This window comes from Oryctolagus cuniculus, chromosome X (assembly GCF_964237555.1).
Source record: "Oryctolagus cuniculus chromosome X, mOryCun1.1, whole genome shotgun sequence".
Lineage (NCBI taxonomy): Eukaryota > Metazoa > Chordata > Mammalia > Lagomorpha > Leporidae > Oryctolagus > Oryctolagus cuniculus.
Window position 1 is genome coordinate 45,647,474 of NC_091453.1, and position 17,062 is coordinate 45,664,535.

A 17,062-nucleotide genomic window follows, 5' to 3' on the forward strand; every position below is an offset into this window, starting at 1 on the left:
CATGATGTCTTGAGATGGCATGTTTAAATTTACAGTGTAGTAGATCTTATTTACAGTGTAGTAGATCTGGGTGGTTGAACCTATCAGTTTCTTCCCTTACCCATTTGGGCTTGATATTCTGTTTTGTAACCCAAGGCTGTTCTTTTATCTCTGAACAAGATTCTTATACAAACTATTGGTTCCAATAAGATCTAGCAAGAGAGTATTCTGGCTCCATGAGGCCCTTCCCTACTCTTAGTTCCCTAAGTCAGCACAGACACCTGATAAGTCATTGCCATGATTGGCGACTACAGCATATTTCTGGGTTTTTTGGTTGAATGTACATCTCCATTATCTTTCTTGGTTATCTGTGCTTGTAGCGCTCCTATCTTCCTGCTCTAATTTCATTCCACTTCCCCTATGATCTCAGTGAGAAGACTCCACATCCTCTTTGCATCAACCCTTTAGAGAGCTAAGTGGACTTCCTTTCCCTCCTGCATGTGGGTTTTGCACCCTAAACCACTCACTACCCATTATCTTCCCAGAGTCCTGGAGCAGCACAAACTCAACAAAGACCAGTGGGAGGAGCGAATCCAGGTGTGGCATGAGGAACACCGGGGTATGCTCAGGTAAGCCCTCCCTGGCAGCTGTCTGGTCCAATGGCCCTTGGTAGAAAGAAGGATGACTAGGGATGTTGTTGGATATTTGAGAAAAGAGGGACAGAGATGATGCTGGCACTTAAAGATAGAAAGCAAACCAATACCATTATAAGAATGTTTGTTTGTTTTGTTTTGGTGAGTGGTAACAGCTAGTAGCGCAAATGGTTATGACCATAAAGAAATGGAGAGGACCTCAGTAAACCATGCAGACTGCTCCCCAGAAATGACATGGCGAAAGAGTTTCCTGAGCATTGCAGAATATTTGAGGGTTGCCTTGTTGAGGAACAAATCTCATTTTTTTGCCACCACCACCCTGTCTAAGCTCTGCTAAGATCATGCCTGTGTGAGAGAGTGTCACAATGAATGGCAGGAAGAAAATTGTTTCTATGGCAGCTAACGTGCCAGACAGTAGCAAGGCTTGGCCTACCCTGATTCCCATTGGGAACCTCAGAGCGTACGTTCTTGTCAGCAGATTTTGCTTGGCAAAAGCCATGTGTGCTGTTATCCGTCATCTGCTCACATCTGTCTCTTCCCCCTGTAAAGTAAGATCGGTATGAGAAGTTTGGGGCACATAGGCTTTCTGTCTCCCTGCATGTGACTGAGCTCCTCTGCTCTGTGTCACTTAGGGAGGATGCAGTCCTGGAATATCTGAAGATTGCTCAAGACCTGGAGATGTATGGAGTGAACTACTTCAGCATTAAGAACAAGAAGGGCTCAGAGCTGTGGCTGGGTGTGGATGCCCTGGGTCTCAACATCTATGAGCAGAATGACAGGTACACTTTGGAATTGCATGAGTTTATTTGGGCCAAGGACTCTGATCCCACGGACTTACCCCCGTCTAGAGCTCTATCTCTTGAGTCCCTCCTCCGTTCTTTTGCACTAATTTAATCCAGCTCAGGTGATTGCACAGCCTCCCTCAGGCCTCAAAATCCTGTACTGACTAGCCTTGTAGTATCTATTATAAGGGAGGTGCTGGCCATGTGAGGCCTTTGAGGCACTTGAGATTGTACGACTATGAATTGAGATGTGCTGTGAGTGTAAACTATATAGCAGACTTTGAAGGCATAGTGTGAAAAACAGAATGTAAAATGTCTTATTAATACTTTAAAATATTTATTTACATGTTTAAAGATAGTATTTTGTATATTTTGGGTTATAATTAATTGAATGTATTTTTTAAGGGAAATGGTTTATTGACAGGGAAGGTCTGATAGGCTGGAAAGAAGGGGTGAAGAAGGCTGGGGAGTCGAGAGAGAGAGAGAGAAATAGATCAGGAGAGAGAGGGTGAAGAGAGAGAGATCTGGAAAGTGCATGTATTTCTTTTTTTACTTACTTCTATGAGGCCATGAGAAAACTTAAAAATATATATGCGACTCTTACTCTATTCTATTTTTGTTGGACAGTGCTAGCCTGGAACCTACCTAGTCAGGATTTGTCATTAGTCTAAAGCCTCAAGTGATGATTAAATGGTTTTTGGCTTATAATCCTCCCACCTTAACCTTATCTCACTTGCTTATTTTTTCCCTCTTGTTGAGAATAGAGATCAATAGATTATTTTCCTCATAACTTTCAGTCGGGGAGTTCATTGTTTACTGTTTCTCCACCTTTTTTACAACCTTGGATGGAAGAGTCTTAGTTAAATACAGCTGATAACTCTTGAAGGATTGTTACAAGGTCCTGCCTCAACCACAAATACAAGAAAACAAACCTCAGAGATTGAGCCAAGGAATAATATGCTGGTTGTAGTATCAGGAAATCCTTTTTATACCCTCAGTGTTGGCAACTAACCAGGTAGGGTGAGATGATACTAGCTGAGCTGACTGTGAGTCTACCTCCTCCTGAAGAGAGAAGTTTGGGGGTGGGGAATAGTGAGGGAAAAGCATCAAGCCCTTTATATCCTTCATATCTGGCCCTTGTCCTGATGCTGTTGGTCTCCATTTCTACAGACTGACTCCCAAGATAGGCTTCCCTTGGAGTGAAATCAGAAACATCTCTTTCAACGATAAGAAGTTTGTCATAAAGCCCATTGACAAAAAAGCCCCGGTGAGTGACTCCACCCCACCCTCTGGCCAAAGACAGGTGCTTGCTTGCCAATGCCTGGATAATGCTAACAGTAGTCATATGTCATTGTATTTTGACTTCCTTTTCTGATATGTGTCTGCGCGCGCGCGCGTGTGTGTGCGTGTGCACATGTGTGCGGGCACATTTTCATGAACAGGAGGCACAAATGGAGATTGGGGATAGAAGGGTATGTTGATGGCAAGAGATATCCAGGCGGTGCCACCTGCTACCTGTATTCCTTGCTGTGGATGAGGGAAGGCCACAGGCAGTCCTCAGTGCTGCTTCTCAGCCATGTCTTCTGCTATCCGGAGTCTCTGGGCTAGAAACACAATGGATGTCATCTTTCCAAGCTCCTGAGCCTCAGAAAGTGGATACTGTTTATATAGTTTGTAAATCTTTAATTGTGGAGGGCAGGCGGGGTCAAAAGTCCAAATCTAAAGATGGTATCTCAAATTTGCTCTTTGGTATAACTTTATTGCTGTCCTCTCAGACTTTTCTCTGGAGCAACTTAAGACCAAGAAAATGTTCTGGTTCCAATCATTCCTCTAACGTGTTTGCCACACTTCTCACCCACTCAGTTGCCTGCAGCTGACAAGACCAGAAAGCTGGTGATTGAGGGTAGGATAGAAACTGAGATGAGAGCATACTTTTGCTGGACCTTGTGTCCAACAAGGACCAGTCTTTATTCTGAGCCTGACTGTTTTTGTTAGGGCTGAATCAACCATGGGGTACCTCAACTTCCCATGCTATGTACTTTGCATCTGTTGTCTCCTTAAAACCTCAACAACATGGTTAGGTAGGTAGTAGTATACTCAATTTGTAGCTGAAGAAAGTAAGATCCAGAGAGATGGAGTGATTTGCCCAAGATCATACAGCCCAAAATGATAGAGCTGGGTTTTATGCTGAGGTCATTTGACCTTGAGAGCCTGTGCTCCTTCCACTGCACTCTCAGCTATGTGAGATGGTAGCAGTTTGGGTTCAGTGGCAGAGGAGGTGGTGGCTAGTCCACCAGCTGGTGACTTTGGTCCAGTGGTATTTGTAGTAACAAACTCAAACTCACTGGATTTTCTTGTGTGTGTGTTTTTTTTTTATTGCTGCTGTGCTCAACTTTCATCAGAAAAAGGTAAGTAACAAAGTCAGCTGAGAATAAGTCGTATTTAAAAAACCACAACCAGGATAATCGATGTTCAAAGAACTTGTGTATTTATCTATGTAATTGCTGCCTGCCTTGTTCCAAAAAGGAATTAAGGGGCTGGGACTAAAATTTGCTTTTCAGACACACAGGAGCCATTCAGCCACTCACACTGCACTCATCAGAGTGTTATGCAGGAATTATTTGGCTTCCAAAAGAGGCCCAGTGGGATCTCTGAGTAGCAGAGAGAGACAGTTGTCATCCTTGAACTGAGTTGAGTATATTTTTGGATGTTCCTCATAAGCAGGGGTTGAAAGAAATTGGGGTTTGGTGGAAAGAGCACTGGTTTCAGAGTGAAGAAACCTGAGTTCTAGTCTTGGGTCTCTCACCCACGTGCCATCTGACCTTGGACAAGTCACTTCACCACTCTGATCATTAGTTTTCTCATCTGTAATATGAAGGACTGGGTTAAACAATGTTTCTAGAGCTTTTGGACACAGCTTTTTGGAAGGGAGAGACTTGCCTTCCCTTGTGCCTCCAAACGCTTTCTGATTGCTGTTTTCCCACCAGGACTTTGTCTTCTATGCACCCCGACTGAGGATTAACAAGCGAATCTTGGCCCTGTGCATGGGGAACCATGAGCTATACATGCGCCGCCGCAAGCCTGACACCATTGAAGTGCAGCAGATGAAGGCACAGGCCCGGGAGGAGAAGCACCAGAAGCAGATGGAACGGTAGGTGCTACAGAGCTGGAGTGGGGCCAGGGCCAAGGCCAGGAAACTTCTTAAAGGTGCTCAGCCTGCCAAGGCAGCAAGGGAAGCCAACCTAGGACTAAGAAGGAGTGAACTGTGCAGGGATGACACCTGCCTCCATTCAACATCAGGTATCTCTGTTTCTGAGAAGCAAGTATTAGAAACCTGAGATTTCAGGGGCCGGTGCCATGGCTCACTTGGCTAATCCTCCCCCTGTGGCACCGGCATCCCATATGGGCACTGGGTTCTAGTCCCAGTTGCTCCTCTTCCAGTCCAGCTCTCTGCTGTAGCCCGGGAGGGCAGTGGAGGATGGCCCAAGTGTTTGGGACCCTGCCACCCAGGTGGATGAGACCTGATGAGGCTCCTGGCTCCTGGCTTTAGCCTGGCCCGGCCCAGCCCTGCGGTTATCTGGGGAGTGAATGGAAGGGCTCTCTCTCTCTCTCTCTCTCTGTGTCTCCCTCTCTCTCTGTAACTCTGACTTTCAAACAAATAAATAAATTTTAAAAAACATAAAAAATGGAAAAAAAAAACAAGTGTCAGTAAAATTATGGAGACATTGGTAGTCCTGTACATTGCTGGTGGGAATGCAAAATGGTTGACCCACTATGAAAAATGGTGTGGCATTCCTCTGAGAGCTCAACATAGAGTAAGCATTTGATCCTGCAATTCCACTCCTAGGTGTGCACCCAGAAGAATTTTAAAAAATAGTTATTCAAAGAAGTACGTGTGCACATGTTCACAGCAGCACTGTGCACAATAATCAAAAAATAGAAACAGCCCAAAGGTCTAGCAACAGATAAATAGATACTCAGACTGTATATGCATGCAATATTCAGCCGTAAGAGGAATGAATGATATACTTCAGTGTGGATGAACCTCTAAAACATTATGCTGAATGAAATAAGCCAGACACAGAAGGCCACATAGTGTATGATTCCATGTATATGGGACATGCAGAATAGAACGATCTGTAGAAACAATATAGATTGATGGGTGCCAAGGACTGGGGTGGAGAAAGGGAAATGAGGTGAAGCTCTTTAAAAGGTATAGGGTTTTACTATGGAGGGATGCATATATTTTATTTTTTTAATTTTTTTTTTGACAGGCAGAGTGGACAGTGAGAGAGAGAGACAGAGAGAAAGGTCTTCCTTTTGCCGTTGGTTCACCCTCCAATGGCCGCCGCGGCCAGCGCGCTGCGGCCGGCGCACCGCGCTGATCCGATGGCAGGAGCCAGGAGCCAGGTGCTTTTCCTGGTCTCCCATGGGGTGCAGGGCCCAAGCACCTGGGCCATCCTCCACTGCACTCCCTGGCCACAGCAGAGGGCTGGCCTGGAAGAGGGGCAACCGGGACAGAATCCGGCGCCCCGACCGGGACTAGAACCCGCCGCTAGGCGGAGGATTAGCCTAGTGAGCCGCGGCGCCGGCCCTATTTTTTTAATTTTAATTCTTTTTGACATATTCAATGTGGTCTGTAGATAAAATTCTAAGAAAATAATACAGGGGCCCGCTCTGTGGTGTAGCGGGTAAAGCCGCGCAGCCTGTAGTGCTGGCATCCCATATGGGCGCCGGTTCTAGTCCCGGCTGCTCCACTTCCTATTTAGCTCTCTTCTGTGGCCTGGGAAACAGTAGAAAATGGCCCAAGTCCTTGGGTCCCTGCACTGGCCTGGGAGACCCGGAAGAAGCTCCTGGCTCCTGGCTTCAGATTGTCCCAGCTCCGGCCTTTGCAGCCAACTGGGGAGTGAACCAGTGGATGGAAGACCTCTCTGTCTGTCTCTCTGCCTCTCCTGTCTCTGTGTAACTCTGACTTCAGATGGGATGCCAGTACTGCAGTCTGTGGCTTTACCTGCTACATCACAGCGCCGGCCCCTCTATTTCCAGTTTTTAAGGAAATCTGCACACTGTTTTTCACATTGGCTGCACTAATTTACATTCCCACCATTGGTGTACAAGTGTTCCCCTTTGTTCATATCCTCGCCAGCATTTGTTACTCTTTCTGTTTTGGATTTTAGCCATTCTGAGAGAGGTGAGATGATATCTCATTGCAGTTTTGATTTGATACAAATGTTTTAGAATGAGATAAACATGGTGTTTTTACAACATAGTGATTGTCCTAAATGCCAGTGAATATTCTTTTTTTAATTAATTTATTTATTTGAGACACAGAGAGAGGTCTTCCATCTGATGGTTCATTCCCCAAATGGCCACAGTGACCAGAGCTGGGCTGATCCGAAGCTGGGAGCCAGGAGCTTCTTCCAGGTCTCCCACATGTGTGCAGGGACCCAAGGACTTGGGCCATCTTCCACTGCTTTCCTACACTGTTAGCAGGGAGCTGGATCCGAAGAGGAGCAGCTGGGACTTGTACTGGCGCCCATTTGGGATGCCGACGCCATAGGCGGAGGCTTAACCTACTACATCACGGCACCAGCCTGAATATTCGTTTTAAAATGCTTGATTTTATATTATGTGAATTTCATCTCAATAAAAGGATCTTTTAAAATAATTTATCGGGTGGTTCTCATGCGTGTTAAGGTTAAGCATTGCTATAGTAGATAACTGTCATAGGGATTTGAAACCTTGAGAATCTTCTCACCTAGTAGGATAGAAATGACTCCCTAAAATAGAGAGGTGAGACACTAAGGTTCAAATGTGAAAAAAATTCAGAAAAAATAATTAGTAAGATTGGGGGACAACTTACAGAGCTGGATCTGGTAGGAACCTCTTCTCTAGGATCTTTCAGTCTAGTAGGCGAGGCAAGAGAGGAGAAACAATACGTGAAGGCACTTCAAAAGGTTGGTAGAAAAAATGGAATCTGAAGGTAGTTTATTTTGGTAAAAAAAATTGCAGTTTATGCATTTTTTTCGTAGTATGCATTTTCCATGAACTTTTTGAAGACCCCCCCTGATATGCATGGTTTTAAAAAATTGTAACAAAGTAAACATCTTTTTTTCTTAATAAACTTAGAGAGACAGAGAGCTCTTATCTGTTCATTCCCCAAATGTTGTACATTGGCTGGGGCTGAGCCAGGCTGAAGTTGTGAGCCTGGTCTCTAGTGTGGGTGGCAGAAATCCCATTATTGAAGTCATCATTCATCACTTTTGCCTCCCAGGGTTTGCGTTAGTAGGAAGCTGGAATTAGAGATGGAGTCGGGAGTCAAAGCTAGGCACTTTGATGTGGAATGGTGGGGTTGGGGTGGGGGGATCTCCTAACTGACGACCTCATTACTGGGCCAAATGCCTGCCCCAACTTGTCTTTTAATTTCCACTTTTCCATGAACTTTTAAAAAAAAGATTTATGTATGTATTTATTTCTTTATTTGAAAGGCAGGCCATTGGGGAGAGAGGGAGAGTGAGAAAGACAGCGAGAGATCCTCTACCTGCTGATGCAATCCCCCCCCCCCCCCGCCAGGCCACAATAGCTGATGCTGGGCCAGGTTGAAACTAGGAGCCAGGAGCTCTATCCTGCTTTCCCACTTAGATGACAGGGGCCCAAGGACTTGGCCATCTTTCACTGCCTTCCCAGGCTCATTAGCAAGAATGTTGCATGGGAAGTAAAGTAGCTGGAACTTTTTTTTTTTTTTAAATAAGTAGCCGGGACTTGAACTGGCACTTTGATATGGGATGCTAGCCATCATGAGTGGCAGTTTAACCTGCTGTGCCACAATGCTGGCACCCTCGTGAACTTCTTGAAGTACCTTATATACGAAACTCAAGGTATGAAAGGCATGCCATTAATTCAGTTAATAAATATTAACCCAATAGTGAGAAAACAAAGAAGATCCCAAATGCTTGCCCACATGAAGCTATCATTGTAGTGTGAATGACAAGACATAATATGTAAGCAAATTATATAGTATCTGAGATGATAACAAGGAGAGATGGGGAGAAGGGTAGAGCAAATCTCAGAAGGAAAAAAAGGCATTTAGCTGCAGGAGACAGGAAGGCTTCCTGGAAGAGGTTTCATGACTCCGTGAGGTAGATACAACAGGACCTATTTAGCCATTTTACAGTTAGCAGAACTGAGGCTAAGAGTGAAAGCAGCAGCATAGCCAAGGGCACCCCAGTGGGTTGCTGGCAGAGCTGCAAGTCCAGTTGGGGCCTTCTGACTCAGGAGCAAGCTGATTGAGCCCTGAGCATGCCAGCCCACATGGGGCAATGATGTGACATTAAGGATGTGGAGGAAGGGAAAGTAGTGCAAACTCACAAACCCTGGGTATGTTGGAAGAGTAGGGGCTGAGGGACGCAGAGTCCTGGATCCTTGCGAGTCCCCAGGGTTCCATGTAGCCTTACTATCTATCCTGTTCCATCCCTTTGCTATTCCCCTAGTGCTCTACTGGAAAACGAGAAGAAGAAGCGTGAGATGGCAGAAAAGGAGAAGGAGAAGATTGAGCGGGAGAAGGAGGAACTGATGGAGAGGCTGAAGCAGATTGAGGAACAGACTAAGAAGGCTCAGCAAGGTGAGGCTTGGGGCCACTTGGAGACTGGGTTTTCCCAGAGTCTGACGTTTTGTGCTGGAGAGACCCTTTTCCCTGAGCTGCAGATTTCACACAGACAGTGCTTGTGCGACCAAAGAATAGCTGAGGGGATGGGGCAAGAAGAAAGAGTGCTCAGAATCTATTGCCAGCTGTGCCCTGCGTGGAGCATTTCCGGGAAGGGAGCTAGTGTGCCGTCTTCATCTCTGTGCTCTGCACTGCCTTCTCCCCTTTCCTGTCCAGAACTGGAAGAACAGACCCGCCGGGCCATGGAACTTGAGCAGGAACGGAAGCGTGCCCAGAGCGAGGCTGAAAAGCTGGCCAAGGAGCGTCAAGAAGCCGAAGAGGCCAAGGAGGCCCTGCTCCAGGCCTCTCGGGACCAGAAGAAGACCCAGGAACAGCTGGTAAAGCAGCAAGATGAACTGAGATTGTGGGACCTGCCCTTTCTCCCTTGCCTGCCTGCCTAATTATAGCCACCGCTGCCCACAGAGCTGACTCTCTCAGGCAGAATGCTACTCCACAGGCCTCTAGTAGATAGCTCATTCAGAAGCAAGCTGAGAAGTCACTGGCTTGGCCCAGAAACCTTGAACTCTTGGATTCTATTCGCTTTCATAACCGCCGGGGATCTGAGCTGATGATCTGGCAGTGGCAAGGGAGGAAGAGCAGTACAGAGATTCACACGCGTTTGTGTTGTTTAGGCTGGCAACACAAATATAGGTTTTCCTTTTCCTTACCTTTACATGTTCTCTTCCCAGTAACCCTATGAGATTAACCCCAGATGGGATAATGTGTCCAGATAAGAAAATTAAGGCTCAGGGAAGGTTAAGAGACATGCCAAACATCACACAGCTGTGGCTGATTAAGGTTTAGAACCCATTTCTGCCTAATTTTAAAGAGCTGCTCTCCAAACTCACACACAAAACTATGTGTTCTTTACATTTGGGGAGGATGGCACAGGCACCCATACTCTAATCACATCTTCCAAGGGTTCAGTGACTCAGAAATTAAGAACCTGTGGCCTAAATTCCTTGAGATATGCTCTTGCCCATACTATTTGGAGTGGGAGTAGGGGGAGGCTATCATGGGAGATATGCCCACGGTGCGAGGGCAGGCAGAAGCTTTCTTCCCTTATTCACATCTGCTGGTGACACTTAAGTGTCTTTCCCATACTTATCCTAGGAAGAGTTAGTGAAGCCCTGATCATTCTAGGATAGCAGGCAAGGGTCTGCCACTTCAGACAGTGAGCCAGTTATCTCCAAAGCTTTCCTGAGCCTCCAGTTGCATCCTTGGCACTATGAGGGAGAGGATGGAAAGAGGAGAAATGATGAGGCGGGGACAGAGATGACATGCTTGTCTTCAGGAGACCTATAGTCTAGGTGGGGAGCTGTGACTTATAAGGCAGTGGTGGGTGTGGAAGATGGGAATGGAGTGGAAGGGTCCGGTAAAAAGAGCTTCCAGGGCAGCAAGCAAGTGGAGCTCTAGGTTACCTACTGGTTCCCCAAGAAAACTAGGATTGAAAATACCATGAGGCCAAGAAGGCCCAGTCCTCACAGGCTCCAATTTATCTATAGGCAATGGAGATGGCAGAACTGACAGCTCGGATCTCCCAGCTGGAAATGGCCCGGCAGAAGAAGGAGAGTGAGGCTGTGGAATGGCAGCAGAAGGTAAGACACGGTGTCCTGAACAAAGCATTATGGGAAGTGTACCACCTACATAGGTTCCAGGTCTTTCAATTCTTCAGGTTTGGGCTCCCTTCCCTCCTTCCTCGACAGCAGATATTGTGAAGGAAGGTGCTCACGGCTTTCCTAGACATTTCCAGAATCCCCCAGTACCCTTGGGAAATTGGTCCAATTGTTCCTATTTTACAGGAGAGGAAACCAAGGATTGGGCAGATGAAATGAGTTGTCCTACCTGGTACCTTCCTCCTGTCAGATTCTTCTAGACGTGCAGAGGTTATCACAAGTTACCTGATCTGATTGCTGTTCCTTCTCTCCCCTCTGTCACTGGCCAGGCCCAGATGGTACAGGAAGACTTGGAGAAGACCCGTGCTGAGTTGAAGACTGCCATGAGTACACCTCATGTGGCAGAGCCTGCTGAGAACGAACAAGATGAGCAGGATGAGAATGGGGCAGAGGCCAGTGCTGACCTACGGGCTGATGCTATGGCCAAGGACCGCAGTGAGGAGGAACGTACCACTGAGGCAGAGAAGAATGAGCGTGTGCAGAAGCACCTAAAGGTATCCAGTCAGGGCCAAAGGGTCAAGGAGACCACGTGTGTTGACTTACAGCTCATGACCTTCCCCTACATGGGGGGATAGGTCTAGGAGCCTATTCCAGAGCTATATGAAAGCCTGGGCCTTTCTCAAGTGAAAGCTTTAAGGGCAGGTACCTCTTGCTTGTTAATCAGACCATGGGCTATGTCTTGCCTTTTTGGGATTCACTCTGTTCCATCTCCCACTCCCACCCCACTCGCATCTTACATTCAGAAAACACGTAGCTGACAAAATTCCTACCTGAATATTTGGTATGTTGTACTTCTATCAGGGGATAGTCATCATTAATTGACCCTGTAAGTTTGCAAGTTGTTTTTTGGCTTTATTTTTAATTCTTATCTTAACACAGTCCTAACAGGGCTGGAAACCCTTCCCCCTGTGTGTGTGTGTGTGTGTGTGAGAGAGAGAGAGAGAGAGAGAGAGCATATAGAAGGAAAATCTGATTAAAATAAAAGGATGCTATTGATTCCTGAATGCCTTTCCTCCTTCACAGGCCCTCACTTCAGAGCTGGCCAATGCCCGTGATGAGTCCAAGAAGACAGCCAATGACATGATCCATGCTGAGAACATGCGACTCGGCCGAGACAAATACAAGACCTTGCGCCAGATCAGGCAGGGCAACACCAAGCAGCGCATTGATGAGTTTGAGTCCATGTAATGGATGCTCAGCCTCTAGGGACCCCTCCTCCCTCCTTCCTTGCCTCCACTCCTACACCCTCGCCTAACTCACACTGTGCTGGAGCCACTAACTAGAGCAGCCCTGGAGTTATGCCAAGCATTCAGTGCAGCCATGGGACCAAACCTAACTTTTCAGCCCCCATTCATTTCCGTGGGCAGACAAATGGCCCACTGTGGTGCCAATGGGACCTGCTTTCCCTTCTCTGTCCGACTTAATCTAGATCACTAGAATAGACCAGTTCCCCAGCTCAGAGGCACCTCCCACTTGCTCTGACAACCCCCCTCTCCCACCACACACACACTTGCTATTATGGGGGTGAAGTGTGGAGTAGGTTGAAAGCTAGCCTCCCTTCCCACCCCACCACTGTCTTCCACTTCCAGGTCCTGTGATTTGTAGGGTTGGAATGTCACAGGGTTTAGGGAAGGAGGCAGGGCCCTGACTATCTGCAGTAAGATGTCAATTGACCTAGGATTTGGCCTGCGAAGGCCACTGCCTTTTAGAGTTATATAGGCTTTGTACTGATTGGAGGATAAAGAGATGTTCAGTCATTCTTGTTTCTACCTCCCAGATTGGGCCTGTTACAAACTCAGTCCCAATAAGCCTTGTCCCTGAGTTTAGGGACTCAGTTTCTCCCCAGGGTGGGCTGGGGGAGACAGTGCCTTCAAGAGACTTTACCATCATCCTAGAAGACCATCAGCCCTTCTGTTCAGGCAAGGCTGGGTAGGAGATCCTTCCCCAATGCCTTATGTGAGCCTAGGCCTGTCTTGAGTGAGCTCTAAGGGCAGAGGTACCCTTTACTTATTATTCCAGGTCCCTGGTCCCTTCTCTGGATCTGCTCCTGCCTCCTTCAATCCCCAAATCCCCTCCAGCTAAAACAGAAGGGATGAGTACCCAAAAGTCCAACTAGCCTCACCCAGGACTCTTGCCAAAACAAACAAACAAAAACAAAACAAAAACAGAGGAAATGTACATACCTGGCTTCAGTATTTCCCCTGCGAGGGATCCTAGGCCACTTCCAGAGATACTTGGGTCCCAGCTCCTGTTTCACAGCCGTCCAGGCCTTGGTATGGTGAGCCCTAGAGCTTGATGCCAGTAAGCTCCATTGCAGAGCGGGTGCAAGAATATGAGGGTGGTGAGAGAACCTGTGCTTCTGGGCTCACAGTTTACTCAACCCTCTCAGGTGCCCAACAGCCCCTTCCCTTCACCCCTCTCCTAGGTGGTGACTTGGGCTCTGCCTCTGTTTGACAAACCTCTGACCCAGGTCTTGCCACCAGCTGAGCTGTTCCATGGAGCTATAAACCAGAGAGCTGCTGGGGATTCTGGCCTGATCCCTTGGCACTACCCCACCCCTTGCTCTCAACCCTGGAGTAGCCTCCTCCTCCTCCTCTCTGTCTCATGAATGCTCTTTTTCTTTCCCACCAGTATTATATATATTCTAGTGATATCTAACTCAGTATTGATTTCTGCCTTTTTTGCTAATGCACCATTAGAAGCTATTAGTCTTGGGGCAGGATCATTTTGGCCTCATTCCTTTACCACCACCCCCACACACACCTGGGAAGCATATACTATATTATAAAGGATATTTTGCCAGAAATGTTCATGTAAGGAGCTTTCAGTATTAGTGATGTTACCTGTCACTATAGGTCATACAATCAATTCTTCAAGTACTTGGTATCTGGTTTTATTTTTCCTATTTGCCTTCTCCCCAGGGTTTAGTCCTTCCATGCAGTGCCCCTAGCCCAGAGCCTCCCTTGATAATCCCTCTCTTGCCTGACCTTGGGGAGTCTTGTGTGCATTGCTGTGAATTATATTGACACTCACTTGGTAATATGCCCTATATTGACTAAATTCAAACCTGTAATTGTGGGACAATCTAGCTGCCTCAGTGGCAGTAACCCACCCCCAGGGAGGCTGGGGAGAAAGGTTAGATTTTGTATTCAGGTTTTTTGTGTGTATTTTTTGGGTTTTTTTAAAAAAATGTTTTTGGAGGGGTTTATGCTCAACCCATGTTCTATTTCAGTGCCAATAAAATTTAGGAAGACATTGTTGTGACTCATTTTTTTTTTTTGTGGAATTAGTGGCTGCCTGTATTTCACTGTAATTCAAACTCTGTAGACCACCTTTCCATCCTTGATTTTAGCACAATTTGAGCCCATATTGGGCTTTGCCCTCCAGAACTGTGAGGCAGTACTTCGTGTTTCAAGCCACTGTGACATTGCTCTCCATGGGTGTTGTGGCATGGAAGGTTAAGCTTCCAGCTGCGATGCCAGCATCCCATGTGGTTGGCTGTTAGACCTGGCTGCTCCACTTTCTATCCAGCTCCCTGCTAATGTGCCTGGGAAGGCAGCAGAAAATGGCCCAAGTCCTTGGGCCCCTGAATCCCCACATGGGAGACCTAGAAGAAGCTCTGGGCTTCTGGCTTTTGCCTGACCCAGCCAGCCCCTTCCATTGCGGCCTTGGGGGAGTGAAGCAGCAGATAGATCTTTCTCTGTGTGTGACTCTGCCTCTCAAATAAGAAAATAAATCTAAAAAAAAATTTCCATTTCTGAACTGACAGTGTTCCAAAACTGGAGAGCAGAATAGATCAGTAGTTGCCACAGTTAAGGAAGAAGGCAGCAGGTAGAGGCTGTGAGAAATGTGTGTCTGTAAGAGAAAGAGAGCAACATGATGGACCCTCATGGTGATAGACTGTCTGCTGACTGTATCAGTGTGTTTCTGTTGTATTATTGTAAGATAATTAATAAGATGTTACCACTGGGAGAACCCAAGTGAAAGGTACATAGGATCTCTCTGGACTATTTCTTCAAAGTGCATGTGAATCTACAATGATCTCAAACATTTCTTAAAAGGCTTTAATTTAAGAATAACAGGTGGAAGTGCTTCTGGGTGTATAAGTAAGAGCAAAGAGTGCTTGTGTCTGCTCAAAGATATGGTAACATTTTTAATAGTTTCAATCTGGAAACAACCCAAACTTCTATCAACAAGGATTCTGAATGGATGAAACTGTGGTATATTAATATAATGATGTATTGCTCAGCACTAGAAACAAATACACTGCTGATGCATTTAACAATATGGATGGGGCCCGGCGCTGTGGTGTTAACAGGTAGAGCTGCTGCCTGCGGTGCTGGCATTCCATATGAGCGCCAGTTCGAGTCCTGGCTGCTCCACTTCTGATCTAGCTCTCTGCTATGGCCTGGGAAAGCAGTGGGAGATGGCCCAAGCCTTTGGGCCACTGCACCTACGTGGGCGACCTAGAAGAAACTCCTCGCTCCTGGCTTTGGATCAGTGCAGCTCTGGCCATTGCAGCCATCTGGGGAGTGAATCAGCAGATGGAAGACCTCTCTCTCTCTCTCTCTCTCTCTCTAACTCTGCCTTTCAAATAAATAAATAAATGGGGGGAAACCAGTATGGATTAATCTCACGGACATCATGTTGTGTAAAAATAACCAAAACAAAGCAGAATGTACTGTATAATTCCATTTCTATTTAGTTCTAAAGCAGGTAGTTGGAGCTATAAAAGGGATTGACTGGAAAGGGGCACAAGGATACTCTGGGGCCATGGAAATACTCTTGGTCTGGATGGTGGTTACTGGGTATGTTTACAACAGGTAAAAAATCAAGTCATAAAGTTGTATGTAAATTAAAAATCATTTTTAAATGAAAAAGGAGTTTCCTCAGTTCAAAAGCTTGAAAGTATGGAAAAACCCTGGTCACCTTGTAGGCACCTGGAGACAGATTGCTAGGTTCCTTTCAGAGTCTGATTCAGGACCTCAGAAATGGAGGCTGAGAATTTGCATTTATGCTAAGTTCCCAGGGGGTGCTGAAGCTGCTGATCCACCATTCTAGTGTCTAGAGTAGAACAGCACTGGTAGATTGAGTCCCAGAGAAAAGAGGGACTTGCCCAAGGTCACACAAGCTATAGGGAGACACGGGCCTATAACTTGCTTCCTGACTACTTTTCCTGGAATTTCAAAGCCTGGAGCAGGCCTTCCCTAATTTTCCAAACTTATCTTTTTTTTTCTTTTTTTTTTTTTTTTGACAGGCAGTGTGGACAGTGAGAGAGAGACAGAGAGAAAGGTCTTCCTTTTGCCGTTGGTTCACCCTCCAATAGCCGCCACGGCTGGCGCGCTGCGGCTGCCGTACCGCGCTGATCCGAAGGCAGGAGCCAGGTGCTTCTCCTGGTCTCCCATGTGGGTGCAGGGCCCAAGCACTTGGGCCATCCTCCACTGCACTCCCGGGCCACAGCAGAGAGCTGGCCTGGAAGAGGGGCAACCGGGAAAGAATCCGGCGCCCCGACCAGGACTAGAACCCGGTGTGCCGGCGCCGCTAGGTGGAGGATTAGCCTATTGAGCTTCGGCGCCGGCCCCAAACCTATCTTTACCTCCATCCCAAGAGTAGGGCTCCTTTGCCTGCTTTCCTAAAGCCCTTAATGATATCAGGGCAGGAAGGGACCACAAAGACTATTGAACCCAAGCCTTCCTCTACCTTTTATAGAGTGGGAAACTGAGGTCCAAGAGTCCAAGTGACTTGTTCACAGAGTGGCAAGACTAGGCCTTGTACTATCTCCTGACTCTGACCAGATCTGTACATACATAGTATGCCCTGGAGCACCCTTACTCTCCCAGCTGCTCTGCTTCCAATCCTCTACCTAAAGAACCACGCCCCGACCCAACACCACATATGTATCTGTGCACAGGTGGTGGCTCTTAACGCTTTTGGTCAAGATATTAAAGAAATCTCTCTCTCTCTCTCTCTCTCTCTCTCTTTCTTTCTCTCCAGGATCATCCATTTTCTCCTTGTCTTTTCCAGGGTCTTTCTCTCTCTCTCTATTTATGTATTTACTTGAGGGGCAGAGTTACACCGAGAGGGAGAGACAGAAAGATCTTCCATTTACTGGTTCACTCCCCAAATGGCTGCAATGGCTGGAGCTGCGCCGATTCTAAACCAGCAGCCAGGAGCCTCCTCCAGGTCTCCCACGTGGGTGTAGGGGCCCAAGGCACTTGGGCCACCCTCTGCTGCCTTCCCAGGCCATAAGCAGAGAGCTGGATTGGAGCA

The 17,062-nt window shown here is 46.9% G+C and overlaps 1 protein-coding gene across 1 annotated transcript in view; it reads left to right on the forward strand.

Annotated features, from left to right (window-relative positions):
* The window catches only part of MSN (moesin), a 76,187-nt gene extending 62,140 nt beyond the window's left edge, over positions 1-14,047 (forward strand). Inside the window, exons 5-13 of the mRNA XM_008272722.4 lie at positions 525-608; positions 1,265-1,411; positions 2,585-2,681; positions 4,402-4,565; positions 8,905-9,035; positions 9,294-9,454; positions 10,622-10,714; positions 11,062-11,286; positions 11,816-14,047. Coding sequence (XP_008270944.1) covers positions 525-608; positions 1,265-1,411; positions 2,585-2,681; positions 4,402-4,565; positions 8,905-9,035; positions 9,294-9,454; positions 10,622-10,714; positions 11,062-11,286; positions 11,816-11,980 — 1,267 coding nt within the window. The 3' untranslated portion in view covers positions 11,981-14,047. The remainder of the gene's footprint in view (positions 1-524; positions 609-1,264; positions 1,412-2,584; positions 2,682-4,401; positions 4,566-8,904; positions 9,036-9,293; positions 9,455-10,621; positions 10,715-11,061; positions 11,287-11,815) is intronic.
* Positions 14,048-17,062: the final 3,015 nt, after the last annotated feature.